This window comes from Athene cunicularia (genome assembly GCF_003259725.1).
Source record: "Athene cunicularia isolate RWA chromosome 17 unlocalized genomic scaffold, athCun1 chr17_part1, whole genome shotgun sequence".
Classification (NCBI taxonomy): Eukaryota; Metazoa; Chordata; class Aves; order Strigiformes; family Strigidae; genus Athene; species Athene cunicularia.
In genome coordinates this window covers 9,971,746-9,994,221 of record NW_020799122.1, presented here as the reverse complement: position 1 = coordinate 9,994,221, position 22,476 = coordinate 9,971,746, and the positions used below count along the sequence as shown (strand labels likewise).

The following is a 22,476-nucleotide window of genomic DNA, read 5'->3' as shown; positions in this document are numbered from 1 at the left end:
TGGAACAGCACTTGGAAGTAGCCAGTGCACAGCAGATGCCTTTCTGTAGTAGCTTTCCTGGTTTCTCTAATCTTACATTTTATGGAGGAAAATAAGGATATCTTTAGTAGCTGTGGTTGTGTAAGAGAATAAGAAATGCAAATGCCTGATGCAGAGATGTCTGTGCGTGGCTGAGGACACAGAAGCTGATAGACCTTACTGAGACATGTCTGGTTCTTCCCTTTTCCTTTGATGCTGATCAGGAATATTAATAGTAACTGATTCTTGGTCTGTCATGTTTCAAGAAGTTGAGAATTCATCTTTTGACTTTACTCAGTAGAGTGATAGGTTTTGCGAAGACTGTGGGGTAGTACCTTCCCGGAAAGCACAATTCTATTAAAGTCAGGATTTATTCTTGGGATAATGATGGATTTAGTTTTTACTGTCAGAGCAAGATGTAAAAGAGATGGAGAATAAAACCCTACATTTTGCCTTGTTTGATCATTAGAAGGATTTGAAGCTATGTAAGGCAAGCAACCTTATGTGGGCAGCTGTAGAGCTCTCAGAATAACAGATAAAATGTCTAGTATGCACTTTGAGACTCAACTGTAGAAGACCTTTAGTGGCATTGTAAGGAGATGCTCAGTCTCATGCAGAAGGCAGCCAGGCTTCTTCGCTGAGCAGCATCTTTCAGCAAGAGCTGTGGGGCAGATGTATTTGTTTTACTGTTGCATTTAGCTGTGGGTCTTCCCGCCCTCTCTTTGTGTTTTATTGTGTAATATCCTATGCCAGTTGTGAGTTCCTACTAATCTGGTGGGAATTGGGTAGAATAAAATTAAACTCTTTGGATTTTGACACACAGTGTTCCCATAAATTAATGCATGTCTGTGCAAAGAATCCACGTATCAGTTAGTACTCTTGTCTCTCCTGCTTTTGATTATGGTTTATTGACTTCAGCTTCACTTTTGACAGAGCTCTCTACCTATTAGAGATGAGCAGCTTGACTAAGTACCTAGATGTTGCCCTGCTGCTGTGAAGCCCTGAAGAAGTTTGTGAAATATCATTTGATCAAGGACATTCCTCTGTACCTTTGTAGTGTTGATTTGATACTTGCTTTATTAAAACTCTTTAATTTCATGTGTTTCCTCTGAAGATGATTGACTTGGGGCTGTTACTCCACCCTGGCTCCTACTTCCGTGACCTGTGGAATATCCTGGACTTCATTGTGGTCAGTGGGGCCTTGGTGGCATTTGCCTTTTCGTAAGTACATCTTCCTTAATATACCAATTTCTAGGAAAGAAGTTACAGAGCAGGCAGGACCCTGGCACAGATCTAGTTGAAGTATAGTGTTTGTGGCTCCATTTCTCAGAGAAAAATTCAGTTTCTGCCCTTTATCATCTCGTAGCTGGGGGGAAGAAAAGAAAAATCCCTAAATCTGTGTTGTAGAGTATCTTGAAAATTCTCTCAGCGTTAGGGTGGGTCCATTCATTGTTCATTCAAACGTTAAGCAAAGATTTTTGGGAATGTTTGGCCAACTTCTTTTCAAGGACACATTGCAACAGTTTGTGGCAATCCAGTGTCTTCAGGCAATTATTTTAAATATTGTTCTTCCTATGAAAAAATAGTTAATGAGATCAGCTGATAACTCAGTGAACTCTTTACAAGACATTATTTCTAGTCATGGATATTTCTGGTTCATATGCCTTTGGTAGTTCGCTCTCCTCCTCCTCTCTCATTCAGGGTACTTGCATTTCCAGACAGTTTCACTTCTAAGCCTAATTGCTCCCTCCCTCAATCACAGCCCTCTCTTTATGGCATTAAATAAGGTGCCATGTGCTTCTTTAATGTCATGAGGGATTTTGAGCAACAGGCACAGAGGAATTGCTTTTATAAAATGAGGATTAGTCTTTTATTTGAGCGTTTTTCTCAGAAGAGACCAGAAGAAGAGTAATGAAGGTTCTTCAGAACTTGGGGAGCTCAGTGTTGGATGATGGAAAGAAATTTTCCACATGCAGTTCTGGGCCATGGAAAAATTGTATTGCAAATGTTTTCCTGAGAAATTCTAGATGACCTGGAAATAGGCTAGAGGAGTTGGCCAGTTTAATCTTCTGCTAAATTAGCCTTGAGTAATTACAGTGAACATTTAGCAGCCCATGCCCAAACTCCATTCACCTGTTTGTTGACATGATGATTAGAGAAGACAAAGAATTAGCAGTGTTTTACTTGCTAATGAGAAAAAGCATTCACCTTTGTCAAGGAACTGCAGAACCGTGTCTTGTAGACTGACAGTAATTTTTAGGCAGACAGCCATATCCGTTGCTCCTCTTATGTTCTCTGCTGATGAAAAATACTGCAACATCCCTCGTGGCACAAAAAGGTGCCAGGACCTTTCTGGTAAGGTTGGTCTGGAATATTTCTCGTAAGTGTTTAATTTTCTGAGGTCTCATAATTCTTTCACATTAAGACTGCGAGATTTGTGGTTTAGATCTTCTATTCTTCATAGCAAATGCTGTATTAAAAAAAAAAAAAAAAAAGAGATGGGATTGACATTGTTGGTATGATTTTTCAGCCAGTTGAGGAGTGACATTTGGGAATATTGGGACCCGGGCTTTCTGTGCCCAGTCTTACACCAAAGAATTGTGTAGATCTTGGAGGGATGTCAAATATAAGTTTTTAAAAAGGGATGTTGCCCTCCCCTCATTAAAGACTTTTTCCCTATTCATTAGAAAGGTCTTTTTCAGAGGAGCTGAGTGCTCTGCTGTAAGCAAGGTTGTCTTGAGATGGAATTGCTGGTCTGATGAATATCCTTCTTATCTAAAATTTGACATCCAAAACCAGGCGGCTTTTTAAGCTTGACTAGATGTGTGTGGCTTAGTTTCTATGAAACATGAAATATATTAGCATAACATCTTTCAGAACTGGATGTGGCCCGACTGAGTTAAGCAAAAACATATTAAAAAAAAGTTTAGCAATTTAATGGAGCTCCTCTGAATTGAAGCAGGGTATAAACGTAAAATTATATTAGTCACAAGTATTAGTTTGCAAAACAATATTACCCAAGTCTGTGGTTAATGGAGAATTTCCATTTTCCACTAAGAATTCAGACTTTGAAGGCAGAAGGGGCATTTTGTGAGCCCTTCAGAGCAACTCCATGTGCTGTGAAAACAAACATCAGGGTTTGCCCTTAAAACATCGTCTCTTTGAACAAGATTTTCTTTTGGACAAGCTATGGATTTGGATTAAAATTAATAACTTTTAATTTTTCTGAGTATTTTTGTGCTCAGGTTTTCTATTGCTTGTATTGGGCCATGAATATCTAACAGCAGCTCATCAGCCTCTAAATAAATTACTTGTGCATCCCCTGACTGCTTCATAATAGTATGCCCCAAGCTCCTTCTATTTTACATTCTCTTTGAATAAGTATTGAGCAGGGATTTACAGAAAGCAAATGCATAAAACCTGCCTGCCTATTTACTGTCTCCTAGATTAAAGTGAGTCAAACCTATTTCTGAGACTTGGAAAAGTTTTAATTTCTTCTGTGATTTTTATTAAGACTGTAACCTCTTCTACATGTCCATGTTTCAACAGGCAGTAAGTGTTGACTTCCAATTCAAGGAATACTTGCAGTATCTCTGGTCTAACCTGAGAGCAGGATGTCCAGTCACTCATAGGAGATGACTTGCTCTCTGTTCCCACTAGCTGAGTTATGAATACTAACAAGTCTCAAGACTGCTCAAATGAAAATTGCGTAGATAGTCATGTCATTAGCTCAGCTGCATTATTTGGTTAAATCAGACAGACGCACCAAGCCAGCTGAAATTTGATAATCCTGAAAACGAGCTTTTGGAGAATAAACTGGGTAATCTTCATTGTTTTGTTAGTGGGCTTTTTCCTGCAAACACTGCAGTCCCATCGCTCATCGTCAGTGTCGCTGTAAAAATGTATTTAATGTGGCTGTTAGCAGTTTCTGTCTGCAAAAATACATAATTGCCACTCAGTGGGTGTGATTTAATTCATGCATGTTCTTGACCTCATCGGTGTCCAGTGAAGGTGATGGGAATCAACTTCGTGCTGAATAGACACGTCACTGAAAACTTAGGAAAAGCAGAGCTCCCTGAAATGCTTCCATCTAGAATAATGCAGCAGCTTATGCTTGTTTAGGCATACGAGACAGTATCAGTCATTGCTGCAAGGTTCATAAAATCCATCTCAGCATCTCAGACCAGCTATCAGTCTACTTTCTGCCTGTAGCTCTTTAGAAGCTACACTGTGCTTGACTGTAGTTTAAAAAACAAAACAAAACAAAACAAAACCACAAAAAAACAAGGCCCCCAGTGAGATGCTAGAAACATTAATAATACTGATGATTATGATAATAAAATACCTTCTGTTTAGCAATGTATTTCAAGAGAAATTCCTTTCTTTTTCTAGAGATAAACATGCCACAAACATTGCAGACATGTTCTAGTCTTTAGGGAAATAGAAATAGAGCATCTTAAAGCAAGCTAGCAAATTTTCCATCAAAATTTACCAGCCCCAGGTGTAAAATGTACTCGCTCAATAGAAATAGCTGAAGAATAGCAGCAAGAGATTGCATTTTTACATTTTCAACAACAGGAATGTGGCTGAGATGCACAGAATTTCACATTGTTCTTTGCAAAGCATTTGCCAAACAACCAAGGTTGTTACCTCCCAGTGTCAGGAGGATGAAGGTGTATTTGCCCTGTCTGCTTGTCAGTCGGAGGGCGGATGCACCATGGGGGATGTGTGGGTACATGCTCTATGGCCAATCTGTTGCTTCCTTGCTTGTTTATTTTTATGAATGTTGAGTTGGTGGGCGTGGGACAGGGGATGGGGTTATCTGCCAGCACATACCTGTATGTGCATGGGATGCACTGTATAGCCTTATGTTTCTGTTTGTCATTGACTCTGCTCTTTCTTTGTCTTCTTCTTGCTGGAATCTCTCTCTAGGAGTTTCATGGGGTAATATGTTATTCCTGTCTCTTGCTGCACTGTTATGCCTGTGAAATGTGTCTACACACACCTGCCACTGTGGAAACAAACCATGTTACACCCATTGCATTGACTCCTTTGTCCCTTTATTACTCATTATTCAGTGAAACGTATTTTCCCTTAACAATCTTCATTCATCCTAATTTTCTTTAGGCAGAGGATAGAAGCAGACTAGAAAGCCAAGTGGACCAGAGAGTCAGAAACCTTAATAAGCAGATATATTTGTACCAAAAAGATTTGAGGGGACGACTTAGTGGATACATCATTAATGTGTGAGTTGCAGTTCATGAAAACCTGAATAAGTAGGTTTAAAGAAGCAGTTTTATTCTCTTTCAGAGGACTGCACCTCTAAACTGCATTAAGCAGTGCTGGAAGCTTCAGGGCTAGTTTTGTGCAGTCTGGGCAATGTGACCCAGCTGGGATTCAGGCTGTCAGCCTCTGACATTGATGAAAAGTCTTTGACAGGAAAACCGAGTGTAGAGAGCTTTTTGAGAGGTTGGCAGAGCAATTTGTAAAGAAGGAGGTAGCAAAAGTTGCATTTAACCATCTGCAAGGAGGTGGCAGTTTTGTCGTCGGTGTGGTACAGCGCAGCTGTGCTCCAGGGACGGAGGGGGAGGCAGAACTGCGTCGTCTCGCACCCCAGTTCCAAGCAGGGCAGGAGCTCAGGTGAGCTCCGCAGCAGCAGATAACCCAGAGATGCAATGAAAAGCATGCAAAGAAAGGTCTTTGATGTGGTCCAACAAATTGGCTCCTTGTTTCATTCATATGTCTAGGAAACCAGATCATTTAGACCTGGAAGAGGGTGGCTTTGTGTTTGGGCAGAGTTGCATGACCTCACTTACTCTTTGGTGGAGGAATTCACTTTCTTCCTTGGGGATTTCAGGCAATTGCAGAAGGCAGTGACTCCACCCTACCCTGAATATTTGATGACATGACTCTTAAGAGGCCCATGTTATGTGAAATGAGAGCTGCTGGCTGGAGCAACAGAAACAAGAAGCTTCCATTTTAAAGAACTATTAATTTTTTAAAGGATCCTTTATTTATTAAAGGAAAAAAGGCCATACAAAGCTCTTTTAAAGTATTTTTAATATTTTCAATAAATGAGGAACAAACTGCCCCAGAAAAAAACAGAACTGGCCTAATGCAACAAGAATTGACCTAATACATTTTATTTCTTCATGGTGGCTTTTTTTTTTTTTTTTAAGTCACTGGGCTTCTGTTCATTCTCTGTCTTTATCCTGCTTGCTCTTCTACAGCTCTTCTGAATTTTGTAGTAATTATTCTGCAGACACCTAAGAGCTTGTCCTTCCACAGCAATTATTTTTTTTTTTTTGTTGTGAGAAATATTCTGGTCAAATGTGTGCTTGTATACACCTTTTGACTGAATCCTAGTTCCATCTGGACTTTTTATTTTGTGGGACATCTGGCTTTGTATTAAGGTGATGTAAAAAACAATATTGGCAGAGGAGGTTCTTAAAAACACCAAAAGTAACCCTTCAGGTTTTATTTGACAGGCTGAAATAGTTGCAGAAGGTCCATTGAAAAAACTTTCTCCTATAGCAGGAACCTTACTGTGACAAGAAATAAGTATGGGTTTTCAGGATTCTGTGTATGACTTAGATCATAAATCCCATTAATATTTAATTGGCTCATGCTCTTTATTTGCTTAGGTGCCTGAAAGGAAAAAAAAAAAAAATCAACCTTTCTTAGTGTCCTTCATTCATGCAGAAGGAATTTTGTAGGACTGGAGCTGTCTGCCCTTCACCTCCAAGCTCTCAGTGCAGTCATCCACACACCTCCCCATGCAAGGGGAAAGCAGCTTCTCTCATCGACCCAAGAGGAAGGATTTGCTTTGCCCTACCTGTTCATGAGGCCCCAGTAGGTCTGTTTAACCTTCCTAGAAATATTAAGACCACAAAGGTTGTTGCTTCAGGCTTGGGGCCAGCCCTGTGACACCTGAGCTAGCTCCTTCAGAGATGAGAAGTATCTTTCTCTTCTGAACTTCCCTTCTCCAGGAGGCCTTATTGGTAAGGTTGTTATTTAGCACAAACGCATGGCAGCAACAGGGGAGGTTTAGACTGGACACTAGGAAAAAATTTTTCAGAGAAAGAGTGGTCAGAGAGTGGAACAGGCTGCCCAGGGAGGGGGTGGAGTCCCCATCCCTGGATGTGTTTAAGGGTTGTTTGGGTAGCGCTGACTCGATCCCAAGGGTCTTTTCCAACCTGAATGATTCTGTGATAGTAAATAGGTGTTTAGGGCTCCTGGATTCAGGAGCACTGGAAGACACCATGCAGAAATATTCTGTGGTTCTGTTTCAGCCCAGGTGAGGATTGTTGAGGTTTATTACTTTGGTTGCTACCTGCCAGTGGTAGTGCTGCTAAGCTGGGCTCTGTGTGTTAATCTGCAAACCAGAAACATGGCCACAAATGATTGGAATATAATTCTGGGGCAAGGTATCCCATCTCTTTTTTTTTCCTACTGCTCCAACCACATGTCCCTTAACCCTCTCACCTTCGCTCATCTCTCACCTCTACTTTCCTGAGCTCCCACCTCTTCACCCTCCCTGCCCTGGCTTCCTCATCTACTTAAACCTCAAATGGCTGGGCAACATGGAGCAACCCAAGCGATTTGCTTGGCTTTCGAGAGGGAAGAGGGCAGAGGGAACAGCAGGGGCAGCCAATGTGACAGGCATGTGCTGGGTGGCCATCAGCCATGGGGACAGGCAGGCTAGCTAAGCCAGGTGGTATCTCCTTCCTGGTAACCTATTTCCCTTCTACTTCCCTCCTGCTGCTGACCATCCTCCTCAAGAGGCTGAACAAATTGTTTTTCAACCAGGGCATTGCTAAGGATCAGTCAAATTTGCCTGGGCAGTAGGAGAGCTCCAGTTTGGCTGGCTCAGCTGGAGGCTATGGTGACAAGGGGATGGCTGCAGTGACTGTGCCAGAATCACTGCTTGTAGGAGTTGGTGATCTGAAAGCAAGTATGCAAAGCCAAAGATGGGCCCGATCTTCAGTTATGCTAAAACCTGAAGAGAAAGCCAGTAAAAGCTATGTTGGCAGTGTCTGCTTCATCTTGATCAGATTAAAGGGTGTCTAATGAGAATCAAAAATTACTTCGTTTAAATATATAACAGTTATTTTTCAGCATTAAATCAGTCCTGTAACTGTGAGTATTAGCTCAATCACCTGGATTTACAGCCGTGCCAGCAGTCAGGATCCATCTGCAGCTGATTAAAATGGCCCTAAAGCAGCCCTGAAAGAGGAGATAGAGAGAGGATAAGTAAATCTCCATCCGTGCTCCCCCTCTTCTCCATTTCTGTTAAATTATGTGCAAAGACAACTTTTGTTCAATGTATAAGTCACTGGGATACAACTCAAGGCTTTCCAAGAATTTCTCATGTCTCACTGCTTATTGCATTTCAGGACAACTGCAGTGACTGGTAATTGGAGAAAGAGACCAGAGATGAGACAGGAATGTGTGTTTCTAGGTTGCAGATTCCAGTCTAGTGCTAGTATTGAGTAGTACAGTGTTAGTACTGAGTTATGAGTCATCTAGAAGTGGATAGATTTCAAAAAGACCCTTCCAGGTCTGAGCAAGGTCAGCCAGCCATGAAACTGGGTGGTTTCCTCCACTCCTGGTGTTTATCCCTTAGGGCAGTGCATAGGGCTGGCTGCACTGGCGGGAAAGCTTTGCAGTCCACTGCCTGCACATCTTTCTTGTGAGTCTCTTGGGTTACTTGTATTTCTATTGCTTTCCTGTTGGAGAAATGTTTAGCAAACTGGAAGAGCATAGAATAGGTATATCAGCATCTGTTCAACGTGTTACTCATTCACACCTGTGTTACTTCAATACAATCTCAGACCCAAACCTACAGTCATGAATAAAACTTTGTTAAAGATTTTCATCCCATTTTTCACTTCATATGAAATGGAGGGGAATGTCATTGTTTGCTGTTGGGTTGAAAGAAGATGTAACTGTCTTTTTGATTTATTTTGGAAGCGCACGAGGCAAGGAACTCTGTCCTTCCCCTAAAAACCTCTTAATGGTAACAAGAAGAATGGTCTCAAGTCTTGCACTCAGTTTTAACAAAACTAAAAAATAATAATAAAAAAAAAAAAAAAAAAAAGGTGACTTACAGAACCTGCATGCGTAAGTGGGAAGTTGCCCTAGCACTGTTCCAGGCATGTAATATGTTGTCATATTACATGTTCCTGCATGGATTTGGTAGCATGTCTTCCAAGAGAGACTCGAGGATGAGGGTACAGATATGGAGTGGCTCTGTCCCTCACCATGAAGGCTCCAGTTCCTTCTGGTCACTGTCTGCTTGTCTAGACATGACATCCCTGCCAGAGAAGTGCAAGGAGCACGCAGAGAAACATCCTCCTGTCTCACCCGGGTGCCTGGGAGGGAGGAAAGCCAAGTCTGACTTTCTCACTTCTGACTGGGGCTGGGATGAAGACAATGAACCTCCTCTCCTGGTGGCTGCAGCCGAGGTGTGCTGCTGCCCTGGATTTGACTGTTGCCTGGGTGGGCAGTTGGGGCAGGAAGGTCACCAGGTCCCGCGTGATGCTTGGTGAGTAGCTGGGAAGCGAGCGAAGGCTGGAGAGCGCATGTGGCCAGATCTGCGAGGACTATGTCCTGCCCACAGCCTTCCTCCTGTGCGGTGATTAACACGTCTCAAGTGGGTGTTTGTCATCTGCAGTCCTCACTAGTGCTGTCTGCATCCATGGTGAGGATGGCACCCAAAACCTGTAGAAAAACCCAAAACCCAAACTGATTCCACAACCAAAACCACACTGGGTACCTATAGATATTCTAGTTAGTGACCTGAGGACCAAACTATTTCCTCTGTTGTTTTTTTGTGCCTTTTATCCCTTGCAGAGGAACCAAAGGCAAGGACATCAACACAATCAAATCATTGCGAGTTCTGCGGGTCCTAAGACCACTGAAGACTATTAAACGGCTGCCAAAACTAAAGGTTAGAGAATTAACGACAAATCTTTCCTTCTCTGGAGGTTTGCAACTGATCTGAGTGAAAGCTGATGGACTAAACTTAATCCAAGTTATTTCTGTTCCTTTTATTTTGTTGCAATTAATCTCTTTGCCAGATTTATAAAAATAGCTGTGCAGATGTTTAGCAAATGTCGAACACTTGTTTCTTTTGCAAACATGGTGTGCAATATTATGAATTATTGTGAATCCACATTAAAATCAAACTTCTAAAAAAAGAAAAAAAAAGCAAATAAATTAAATTGCGGTTTGTAAGTGTGATGCTCTTAGAAATGATATAGGAGAAAATAGGTTTTGGAGTGTCTGACTTTCCCTAGAGAACTTAACATGAATATTGCAAGATTTTCCACATTTCTGTCTAACGAGAAATGTCATTGCTGTATGAGGACTTCTAATCTGCTCATATTTGCTGTTAAAGAATATATAGTGCAGAGTTTTATAGCAGTACCCTTTCATCTCTATAATACTAAGCTACAAAGTAAAATAAATGTAATGGCCTGTGGTTACTTATTCAACACCACTTAACAAATGCTTTGAAATACAGTCAGGACCTGGAAGCGAAGAATGGAAGGAGTTAAAAAATTAAGTAATTTCTGAGTTTTTGGAATTCTTGAATTTCTATTATAGAACATCTTCACGTGACATCACTGCTTGCAGGCTCTTTTCCGTGAGGGATGGGGGAAAAGCGATGGGTGCTTTGGCAGTGGTGAAACTACGTCTGGCAATTCCTGTTTTTACATAGTGGCACATAAACCTCAGGGTCAGCTGTTATATATATTTGCTTTTGTCCTTACCTACAATTCATGCTTAAATAATTATGGGTTTATGCATTTTTATGCATACTAAATTTACCTCCAAAGATAAGGAATAGTAATGTTGAACAATGTAGAAAATGGTCTTTATTTGTTTAGACATCTGAAATGTACAGCTCTTAGGTCATAAAACAGTCAACAGGAGCTCACTCTTACAGCAGGACGCCAAACACTTGCTTTCTATTGAATGTCTTCTTTATTTTTGAGCCATTTTACGCAGTAATTTTACCACTTTTAAAGAAGTATTCAGAAATCTTTCTGTGAAGTAGAAGTCATAGTCATATGGTTTGTCTTCAAAATTATTTCAATTTTTTTTTTTTTCCTGGATGTGGCCTTGTATGCAACAATCAGCAAGATTAATGGGGTGATTAGAGATATTTCCAGTGTTTTAATTCAGGATTTCTGGGTTGCATCAGAAGTGTAATTTTGTGAATTATTCACTTCCATTCAGAGAAACAGGAACGGTATTGTACAAACCCCGTGCTTGGGCAGTAAGACTGTTCAATTTCTATTATTATGACAAACTTCTCAGACTAAAATTAAACTGCAAATTACTTGTAACAATGAATCAGTGACTAACAACCAAATAATAAATGCAGTTGAGAAGTTCTTTGCAGGGAGTTCAGAAGTGACATATGCTGACTAGATTAGTCATACTTAATTGTGATAGGCAGTTCATTAGAAAAAATATTATTCGAAGCATTTGGTTGCTTTGTATCCGGTATATTTTCCTTATTATTCAAACAGTTCAAATAACAGTCAATGAGTAAATTATTTGATGAGTTTATACCTATCCACTGGGAATAAATTAAACACAAGTATGTTTTTCATTTCATAATTGGCCATGGAAATATTTGCTTAGGACTAATATTTATCTCAATGAGCTGTGATTGTCTTCGGAAATTTTATGGGCAGCATCAGAAAATTCTGTGGCACAGCCAAACTCGACGAGAAAGCAGGAGCTGTAGGAAGGTGGTGTTATTTCTCACAGTGGGAGCATGACTCTTGGTCAAGCACTTGGTGTACAATCCCATGAAATCATCTGTGGGCTGTAAGTTGGGTAATTACTCCCAAGAGTACTTAGATGCTAGATGCCAAGATGTCAGATGCACTTTTCTTTCAACCCCTTAACCTTGTTCTCCTCTGTCCCCAGGCTGTCTTTGACTGCGTGGTGAATTCCCTGAAGAACGTCCTCAATATCCTCATAGTTTACATGCTATTCATGTTCATTTTTGCCGTTATTGCTGTGCAGCTCTTCAAAGGCAGATTCTTCTACTGCACGGATGAGTCGAAGGAGCTGGAAAAGGACTGCAGGTATGGCCGGGGGCAGGGGCTGAGGGGGAGCCCAACTTTCCTCTGGCAGCAGCAGCTCCCTTGGCTGTCCCAAAGCTGCATCCGCCAGGTATCCGCTGAGCTTGATGAGTCTCCTGTAAGTAAGAGCAATGCTTCAGCACAATTACCCTAGAGGTGAATTTTCCCTTTTGTTGTTTTAATAACTGCATCATTCCTGGCTTACCCAAATGCCTAATGATGCACGGGAGCAGGCTCTTTTTCCCAGGGAGGGCTAGGTGTGATTTTCAGGTAAGGGGTTTTTGAAGGGATGGTGTGACTCCTTTTTCTATCTGCTGCCTTGATTCTTAGGGCTCATATGAATTAGAAAAGCATAATGAATACATAATTAGAAGTGAGTTGGTAGGAAATTGAAGAGCTCCTAATTAGCTAAAAAAGGGGTCAGTATTTGAATATCTTTAAAAGCCCTGTCATGCTTTGTTTTCTGCAGCAGACTGTCAAGGTGCTTTACTCAACACAACACGCATCTTCCTCACTTGCCTTTTTTCTTGGCACCAAACCACATCCTCAGCACTGCCCAGGTCCGCCTGCGTTACCGCTCCTGGGCTGCCTTGCAGATGCAGGGCACATCCCTGGTGGGATCGCGTGCACACAGCAGCTCCAGAGGCTGTCACTGCAGTTCTTCCTTGCAATAAAGCAGATGCATTACAGAAATAAATGTGAAACTGTAGAAAAATGTAGGTTGGATGGGAACTCTCCAGATGCCAGGTCCCTCAGCCCCTCAAAGCAGGACACATTTAGAAGTTAGATCCAACTCTGAAGGAGGAGCCAGAGACTTTTCCACACCAAGCAGCCCGGTTTTCTGTGGGGTCAAACAGTCTGGGAGCCAGCATGCTGTTAACTGATGGCTTTGCCTAATGGATGAATGTCCAGCTTACAATTTCTTTCATTTCTAGACCTCAGGTCCAGCTCGCGTGGTGTGAAATGGCTCAAAAGATAGCCTTTAGTTCTGTTACAAACCTAGGGGCTGTCTCTATTTATATTTAATACATAGCACAGTGGGACTTTGCTACTGGGGCTTTTCGACGCTCCTCAGCGAGTCATATGAAATGGCTGATTTGCTTTAATTCTCTCATTTGGTCTGAATCACTGTTTTTCTTAGGGGTCAGTACCTCGATTATGAAAAAAATGAGGTGGAGGCGCAGCCCAGGGAATGGAAAAAATATGAGTTCCACTACGACAACGTTCTCTGGGCTCTCCTTACGCTCTTCACCGTCTCCACAGGCGAAGGGTGGCCAACGTGAGTACCCGGGACTAGCAGGGTCAGTGATCACGGAGGTAGTGGCAGGTTTCCACAACTCTGAGGGACATGTAAATGGCAGGTGACCTGTGAAATAAGAATAGTCTTTTATCAGCTAAACTTTTACTTTCCCTTGTGTGATTATTGGGTGAATCAGCAGACAGGGCTCTGGATTTTTCTTGATGTTTTTCTGAGCTTGCACAGGGATGCTTAGGCAGTTTTCAGTACTTAATAGCCTGCTTGCTCCAGTCATTTGGACTTGCACACCTTTCTCAGGTGTAAAGTTGATAATGGGAATATAAAAAAATAAGGGGAAAAAGTATTGTGACCTATGCTGAAAGTATGCTGGATGTGACAGTCCCAAAATTACTGTTCAGCATATGCCTTTATTTTGGCATGCTTTCCTGCTGGGACATGTGGAGTGCAATTCATGCTCAGGGTTTCTCCACAGTAGGCCTTCCCTGTTCTCCACTTTCAGCTATTTCATAAATAAAGAATTAAAACATACAGCATCAGTGTCCCTTCTCCAGTCCCTCACTGTGTTCCACTACTTGGAGATCATCAACACTTTTCCCACCCTTACTTCATCCCTGTTAACCAGAGAAAAGAAGCCAGATCTAACTGTATCCTCTCCCCTTGGCCAGGGGGATAAGTGGATCTGTATGTAGCAAATCTCCATTATTCTGCAGAATGGTGAAAACACCAAGGGTTTCCCTGAAAATATCCTCAAGGAAAACTTCTTCCCAGCCATAAAGATGGGAGTGAGTTTGACTTGAGCATACGTGGAAAACCCTCCATGCAGTGAAGGCCAGTGAGTGACTGTGAGGGTGTCATTGGTGCTTCATGCTGATTTCATTGACTTTTCTTCTCTCTTTGCGCTTGATTGCAGTGTGCTGAAGCACTCGGTGGATGCTACCTACGAGGAACAGGGTCCCAGCCCTGGCTATCGAATGGAAATGTCTATCTTTTATGTGGTGTATTTTGTTGTCTTCCCTTTTTTCTTTGTGAACATCTTTGTGGCGTTAATCATCATCACCTTCCAAGAGCAAGGAGATAAAGTGATGTCAGAGTGCAGCCTTGAGAAAAACGAGGTACCCGCATCTTCTGAATCCAGACTTAGCACCTGGGGGCTCAGAGCACCTCAGTACTCTGTCAGAAGCCCACTCCTCCTCCCTGCCATGCCTGGGGTCTTTAGAGCACTCATCACCTGAGGGTGTGTGGTGTAGGGACCAAACAAATTACAGACTGTTTCAAGTTTTGCATAAAAACAAAACCAGGGAGAACCCCCAAATGTTGCATGTTAGTAAGCACTATCACACGTCCCTGTGGGCCACACCTCCGCTTCAAAGTGAATATCGGCTTGCATGTTAGCTCAAGCATGTAGGTGTGGAAGGAGACAGAAATCTTTGGCCTTTTAGAGGCCAGTCATCAGAGATCAAACTGAACTACAATTGCTACAGCTCCCCAAAGGAGCGCTCCTCTCACCAGGCTGGCTTTGTGCCTGGCTGAGATGATGTCCTCCTGACAGCAGCTGAGAGTAGATGTCTTGGGAAGAGTATAAAGCCAGGGCAAGCGTGTATGAGACTGTGAGGGCATTAAAGAACAAATGCCATCATTTTCAGCTCAGGAACCTCCCGAGTTGAACATGTTTTTTCTTTAGTTAGCGGCATCTGTGTATTTTTCTTCCATGAACGTATCCAGTTTCCTCCTGAAATCATGTAGATTTTAGCATCCACAACATCCTTTGCCTGGGCTCCCACAGCCTCAATGACCTGTTGTGTGAAAAAACATCTCTTCATTTATTTTGAAACTGAAACCTGATTTCTAATTAAAAGAGATTAGATTTTAATCTGATTTATTAATTAGTGCATTGCTTGTCTATATGAACAAAAAGTCCAAAATAAAGCAGAACATTTAGAGATGCTTTACTCACATTATTTTTCAACTAGGCAGAGAATATTTTTGCACTAATTTGAGACTGAATTCTTATCTAAATCCAAGATGAGAAAATACTTCAGAATCAAAACTTCTTGTGGGTAGAAATCAATTTTTAATGCAGTTTTATACTCATAATAACGTGAACAGAAATAGCCAGCTAAGGGGGTCTTTGAGAGTTCACCCAGTAATATTTGTTGGATAATTTATTGGTTGAGTTCAGTTCACATTTTATGAAATGTTATTAGCTGGACAGGTTTTGCTATGTGTGAGAACATACCTTAGTTTCACAATACCTATTTTTTAAGCACAGATAATATCTTTGCCAGTCCTCCAGTTGCTACAGTTACGTATCAGGAGGAACTGGCAAAGTGTTTTCTGAAGTGAGGCTGGGGATTTATAACACTCTTCCCTAAGTGGGAAGGGATCAGGACCAACTGGGAGCTGAACTGCAACGGAAGGATGTCTCCTAGGATTGCAGGGGGTCATAGGAGTGTTGTGGGGTTTCATATTTCAGCTAGTGTCCAAAAGGAATTACAATTTGGGGATCCTGTGCTACATTTTACGAGGCAGTCAGTACTCGCATTGTGTATGAGAAACACTTAGAAATACCATCCTCCACTAAATGCTCCACTCTCTCTTCAAATGATATCCTGAGTGATAGAGACTGCCAGCCCTTTTTTGTACTCTTTTCATCCCATTTTTGTTTTGTAGAGGGCCTGCATAGACTTCGCCATAAGTGCCAAGCCACTGACCCGCTACATGCCTCAGAACAAGCAATCTTTTCAGTACAAGATGTGGAAATTTGTGGTGTCCCCTCCCTTTGAGTATTTTATCATGGTCATGATTGCACTCAATACCATTGTTCTAATGATGAAGGTTAGTGGGCTGTTACTGAATCTTTGCAATTTTGGGCTAGTGAATGCAGTGTTTGCTGGAGAGGCTTTGCACTCTCCACCTGAGCCGGGGGGGTTGGCAGGAGCAATTGACACTTCTCATCTGCCTGATGTTGTTTTTAGAGGCTTTGCAGGATTTCTTCAGTCCCTAAAGGGAGGTGGTTTAGTTGTGATGAGATATTGTGAATGGGATTCCCTTGCACAGTGTTTGTTTGTCTCGTAGCCCCTTCAGCATATGGTCAGTGGGATGGGAACTGGAGTCTGCACATCCTGAGGTCCCAGCTCCACCTGGGCTTCCTGCTGCAGCACAGGGTCACTTTTTGGGGATGCTCAACATCCTGCTACCCCAGGGAAATTACTCCAATCTGCAGTAGTGTCAAACTTCTGGGACATGATCCACAGTGCCTAAGAGGAAGAGAGGCGGATGGCTGGATATTGTAGATGATCTTATCCCCTATCCCTTGCCTACCTTAGAGTATGTTCACCGTCAAGGGGTCACCGTATTCTTAGGGTCTGCTGAAACAGAACACAGTTCTGCACATGTCCTCTGATACTGAAAATGCCCTTCCTCTCTCCTGGTCCATGCTCTGCTTACACCAGCAACAGTCTCTCCATCCTGGTGTATCCCAGCTACCCCATTAAGATAGCACATAAGCAATGGTGTGCTTCTGGAGTGGAATGAATAACCATATTGTTAACCCCAAGTTTTGCTTAAAGTGGGCTCAAAATCTGGCACTAAAATGGGCAAAAGTCTTGCAGTCAGGCAAGTGAGCTGGGAAGTTTTTATTCTATAAGTGATCTTCCAGTAACAGCCTTTCTTCCATCCTGGTTTAGTTCTATGATGCTCCAGAAGCATATGAAGAAATGTTGAAATGCCTGAATATTGTGTTTACATCCATGTTTTCAATGGAATGTGTGCTGAAGATCATTGCCTTTGGTGTCCTGGTATGTGCCTTCCTTGTTTACTTTCAACTGTTTCCTCTCTACATGAAATGCTTGTATTTCGTGATGCGCATTTAAAAACAAACAAACAAAAAAAACCTGTGTTGAAAAAAAAAAAAAAATAACCCCTGGATCCCTCTATCCCCTTGTGTTTTCATTTGGCAGAATTATTTCCGAGATGCCTGGAATGTCTTTGATTTTGTAACAGTGTTGGGAAGTATTACTGATATTTTAGTAACAGAGATTGCGGTAAGTACAGTTTGCTCAGTTTGCTTCATTTACCAACAAAGCTGTACCCTGTCAAGACACTGCACCTTTTCCCTACCAGCCTTACTCCCTAGAGCTACCTCTGGGACTCACCATGTGATGGTGTCCTTGGGTGACCTGGCAGCCTGTTTCCATTAGCTCTGCTCTTTCCGTGGCAATGAGCACAGCTGTCTGCCCCAAAGACTTTCATGCAAAAAGCTGTGATGAGAATGACAGTGTTGACTCTGCCAGGAAACAACCTCTCTTTCTTGTTCAGCAAACAACTCTTAACCCCAAGCCTTTTTTGCCTATTAATGGAAAAATCCTGTTGAATTTAATAGAGGGAAAAGAGCAGAAGGATTGTGTTGAGGACTGCTGTTTTAGAGTGTGAGGTGCTTTGCAGGGCACACGCACATGCATGTCCCTTGGGTTCCTACCCAGTCTTGGTCACAGGGCAGAGTAAGGGTAATAGGAGAAGCGAGAAAGGGAGAGGGCATGGGAATATAGAAACAGCCAGAAACTCATCAATCTGCACAGTCTGGATTAGGGAAACATGGTGCATTTCTGTTATGTGCACAAAAACTTTGTGGGGCAATTACTAAAACAAAAAACTTTACCATAGGATTTGTTGGCCAGCCCTACAATGACTGCTGTCTCCCTGCTAATGAGTCCTGCAGATTACACGAAGTGTACAAACTTGCCATTAAATTCTAGAGGATTTTTCCATACGGGCAGCAAATGTCTGTCTCAAGCCTTGACAGCCTGATATTATCCAGTTTATAAATTGCTCCTTTCCCAATGCATGTTTTAGCTGATGATGCTGTATGTGTATGTGATGAATTTGAACTTTATCATAATTTTTTTTTCTCAGTCCCTGAGATTTGCTTACAGATCTGTTTTGTGTGTGCTTAGAACTGTGCTCCCCAGACTTCTTTACAGGACATGCAGCTGGTGGTGAAGACTGTATTAATGTTTCTAACAAATATGTTATTGCCTAACCTCCTTGGTACAAAAAAGCACACAAAACCCCAAAGTTTTAATCCCCACACACATGGCGTTCATTTAACAGTTGGTGAATTCTCTTTCGTAGACTTTGGATTACCTTTTGTTTTCAATGCACAGCTTGGAGCCAGGGTGAAGTTGCTCAGATCAAACACCAGGTCTGACTACCACTTCTCTGAGTGCTTAGGAGATTTATTGCACTGTGGAAGGTACTGGGTTCTTGCCTCCACTCCCTCTGTCATGGGACACGCTTTCTTGCCAGACTCAGCAACCCAAACTTTTGCCTTGGTTTGAAAATTTGTGAAAACCTTTGCAAGTCAGCCACAAACAGAGACCAACACTTCCTTCCACCCCTCCTTTGGCTACTTTTTCCGGGAGGAAGCACCACAGCCAACTCACATGTGGTAAGGGAGCCTGTGGTCTCTCCAAGATGGGCATCTTCTCCTTCAGGAAGGCGTCTCCTTTGCAGCATCAAGCCCACACACTTCTTATTAAAATCCTGCTTTGGACAGCTGTTTTGCAGGCAGAGAGCAGCCATCAGTGTTGCCTGTTCCCTGCTCGGCAGGTAGCAGTCCCCGCTCAGTTAACAGGCCACTGCCTCCAGCTCCCACAGGGGTGGTCCAGCCTCAGTGAGGGCATCTGGCACCTGGGAATTGACTGTGGACTGATCAAGTTGGGCTGTGATCTGTCAATGAATTTAAGACAAAGCCACAGCACATCTGGGTCTGTGTATGCAAGTCTTCAGCTTTTTGGAAGCAGCAGCTGTCCCTTGGCACTGCTGGTGAACTATCAAGGGTAGGAGAGTTTGTGCTGGGAGAGGTTCACCACCCCTCTTCTGGTCTTTGGGCTGAAGAGCAAACGTGCTTCCACATACCCTTGTGTGAGTTGCCAGGCACTGATGCAATAACTTTGAGGGTGCTGGGAGTGATGACATCACCCTTCCCTGCTGCTGTAATTTCTCTGGTTTCCACCATCAAAGATAGCAGCACTCTGGGAATGCCTTTGAAGAGTAGTATGAATTACCTCTAAAACCAGTCAGAAAACTCCAAGCACCTATACACCTTTCCATTATTGTCCCAGGTTGTAATGAAGAGGCTTTTGGTTTATGAGTAACTAGATCATTAAGTCAAACCTTAGAGAGGGCTTCCTAATGCAGCTCAACAGCTTCCCCTGGAAGTGTGTCCAATATAAAGCTGCTCACAAACATGTCTTTAATATAAAAGCCCTCAGTACCACTTCAGCTCTTGACCTTTTGATCTTTTGTCTCAGTCCATAGTCCCATCTGAGCTCCGCTCTCTCTAAATCTTCCCCTTCTGCAGCGTTTCTGTATAGCCACCATGTCTCCTTTCCACCTGCTCTCCCTGCAGACAGAGTGCCCAGAGGCCCACCCCCAGCTTCTTGTTAGACTTGTTTTTCGGAACTTCTTTCCTCTGACCTCTTTCCAGCCCACGCCTGTCTGCAGCACCACGCTCACCTGCCCTGGGTGGCTGCTGTAGCCACCAGCACACCTGCCTTAAGCCACACACATCCACCTCACGGCCTCAGACAGGGATGATGAGCTGAGGGTTCAAAGGCCTTGTGCACAGCTTGCTGAAGAGGCGTTAAGAATTTAATTTGCTTAAAGGTGACCATGATGCACAGGTCTCAAAATCACTGCTTAATTACATGAGTGGAAGTTTGCACTGGCGCCCCAAAGATTACATGTATAACAGAATTGTTAATGGCAGCAAACAATGGCAGCTTTCAGGACACCTTTCATGGATCAGTTAATCCTCCTTCATCCAGAGGCATGTGGTGGAGGTAGCCTTGTACCAGGATCTCCATTGCCACTACAAGCCTTCCTCTCCTTCCAGTCCTGAGAACAGTCTGTGGCACATGGGGTGGAAAACAAGCAGAAGGAGCCAGTGCTCTGCTCCGGTCCCATTTTGTTGGCTCTGTGATAGGTTGCAGCACATGTTTTTCTGACCCACAGCCCATCAAGGGAAACCCAAGAGCTCTCAAAGCTGCTGGGAAACACCAGGACTTTTGCTCCCTGGAAAGTGGTGCAATGCATATATATCCTGGAAGAGTTACACTTTAAACCATGTTTGTAATATATAACCCGCTGTTTTGTTAAACTGGAGTTGCACCTGAGTCACTTAAATACTTCTGGTACTTAGATCCAATTAAAAAAATGTAGAAAAGGGCTGAAAAGCCTGATGCAGTGATAGTGAGCATGCTGTTTGCAGACAGCAGGGACCAAGGTGAGGACCAGTGGGTGTCTGATTCACAGAGCACAGATCAGGCGTATGGGCTTGTCTTTAATTCCACTGCCTCTGCCCAACCACTCTTTGCCCTTTATATTTCCAGGTAGAGTAGAAACTAAGGCTCGGGATGAACATCCACTGCAGAAAGCGCCATAGCTAATGCTGCTAACTCCAACTTTCTGGCTCGGCACCTGACCCAGGGTGCAGCAACTCTCTGCACTGTGTTACAGAGCTGAGAGTAATCAAATGGAACAGATCTTTCCTCGTTATGACTCAGAGCTGTGTCCCCAACAGAGGATGCCCTCTTCTCCATTTGCCTTCCTCAGCTCTAGCCTCTCCTCGGCTGATGGGCAGCCGTGGGGACAGTTGGGTGGCAGCCCCCATTAGTCCTTCCCTGTGCATTCAGCCCTGTTATTACCTGCTATTACATGTGAGGGTTTCTCCGGCTGAGAAGCCCAGGGACAACCACAACATCATCTCAACAGTCAGTCTGCATCGGTCCCCGTAACACCCACTCATGAAGCCCTGCAGCTCCCTGTGGAGAGGGGATGGTGTCTGGGCATGACTTGGAGATCAGGCTCACACATAGTTGCAGGAGCACCACTTTTCTCTATGACTACATTTTCCAGCTGTAAGTGTTCTCCAAGGTAAATAAACCTGCTCACCTGGGCGGTCTCATCTTGAGAGACTAGGCTTCCACCAGCCTTGCTGCATCGGTATTTTTAACCCACTGAAAAGTAAAGATAAAAGGAAAAGTAAAGATAAAAGGAAAAAATATGTGTTGATTAATTAATTGCTTTATTTTAATTTTCTAGTCATGTCATATGTAATTTACTTTGTGAATGCAGTGGAATATATATATTTTTTTTATTTCCTTAGGCAAAAACACGTATGTCAGTTGTTTACCCTCTCAGTAATCGAGGTAAAATAGGTGGCGTTAAGGAGAAGGTGTCCTTGTGGACAGTCAGCCTCAGGAGTCTGAATGGGTGTATGGCAAACTGACATCTCTTTCTATGCCTGGAAATACAAAAAACATACTGAGAAGTGTTTGTGAATTGTCTCCCAATTTGCATTGCAAATGAAATGCAAATAACTACTGCACTGTCTGTGTTACCTTTAGGATCTCAGAATCTTTGGTTTGAAGCATTTTTTATTTATATAATTATCATAAAATAACACCCCCCAAAAGCCAAACAGTTTTTTTCCAGTGAAATTTTCAGAGTTTCCTTTTTTGCTTGTCCTGATTACTCATTTTCTCTTTTGTTTCCTGTTTTGTTCTTTATTTTCCTTATCTACCTGCTGAATCACGCCATCCAATCAACATACAATGCGAAAACCATGTCTCCGTCTGTATGTTGTGCACCTGCTGCTCAAAAAAAAAAAAAATTTGTAACTAATCTTGCAAATATCCATCCATGAAAACATCACATATAGGACACGGTTGGTTTCATTGAATTTAAACAATTATTTAAATTCTCTGCTTTTATTTTCTCTCGTTTTTCTTTAATTTAATTCGTTTTGATGAGATTTCCGATTGCACTGGTGAAAAAGCCTCACTGCAGCGTGCCTCAAAACTGGCTTCTGTTCTGCATCTTCTTCCCCTTGGCTAATTGGTGACGTGAGGCAAATGCAGTTACCAATAGCCTGTTCTCTGCTGTTTGTTACACCTGACAATGATAAAGGGGAGACTGACACTTGCTTTATTTTGGTGGAAAATTGGATGAGAATAGGAGGGAAGGGTGATTCTGGATGACCTGGAGTAGAGAAGATTGGCTGGCTGGGAAACCCTTCATTTTGAAAGTGGT

The 22,476-nt window shown here is 42.6% G+C and overlaps 1 protein-coding gene across 15 annotated transcripts in view; it reads left to right on the top strand.

Annotated features, from left to right (window-relative positions):
* CACNA1B (calcium voltage-gated channel subunit alpha1 B) overlaps nt 1-22,476 on the top strand; it is a 301,534-nt gene that overhangs the window by 232,208 nt on the left and 46,850 nt on the right. For 10 of the 15 annotated variants that reach the window (XM_026860253.1, XM_026860252.1, XM_026860249.1 and 7 more), the window contains 10 exons: nt 1,133-1,239; nt 4,951-4,962; nt 9,874-9,970; nt 11,968-12,128; nt 13,267-13,404; nt 14,294-14,495; nt 16,054-16,218; nt 17,070-17,180; nt 17,343-17,426; nt 22,106-22,111. In XM_026860253.1, the coding sequence (XP_026716054.1) occupies nt 1,133-1,239; nt 4,951-4,962; nt 9,874-9,970; nt 11,968-12,128; nt 13,267-13,404; nt 14,294-14,495; nt 16,054-16,218; nt 17,070-17,180; nt 17,343-17,426; nt 22,106-22,111 (1,083 nt within the window). The remainder of the gene's footprint in view (nt 1-1,132; nt 1,240-4,950; nt 4,963-9,873; nt 9,971-11,967; nt 12,129-13,266; nt 13,405-14,293; nt 14,496-16,053; nt 16,219-17,069; nt 17,181-17,342; nt 17,427-22,105; nt 22,112-22,476) is intronic. The other 5 variants (XM_026860255.1, XM_026860245.1, XM_026860247.1 and 2 more) reach the window with 3 other exon arrangements.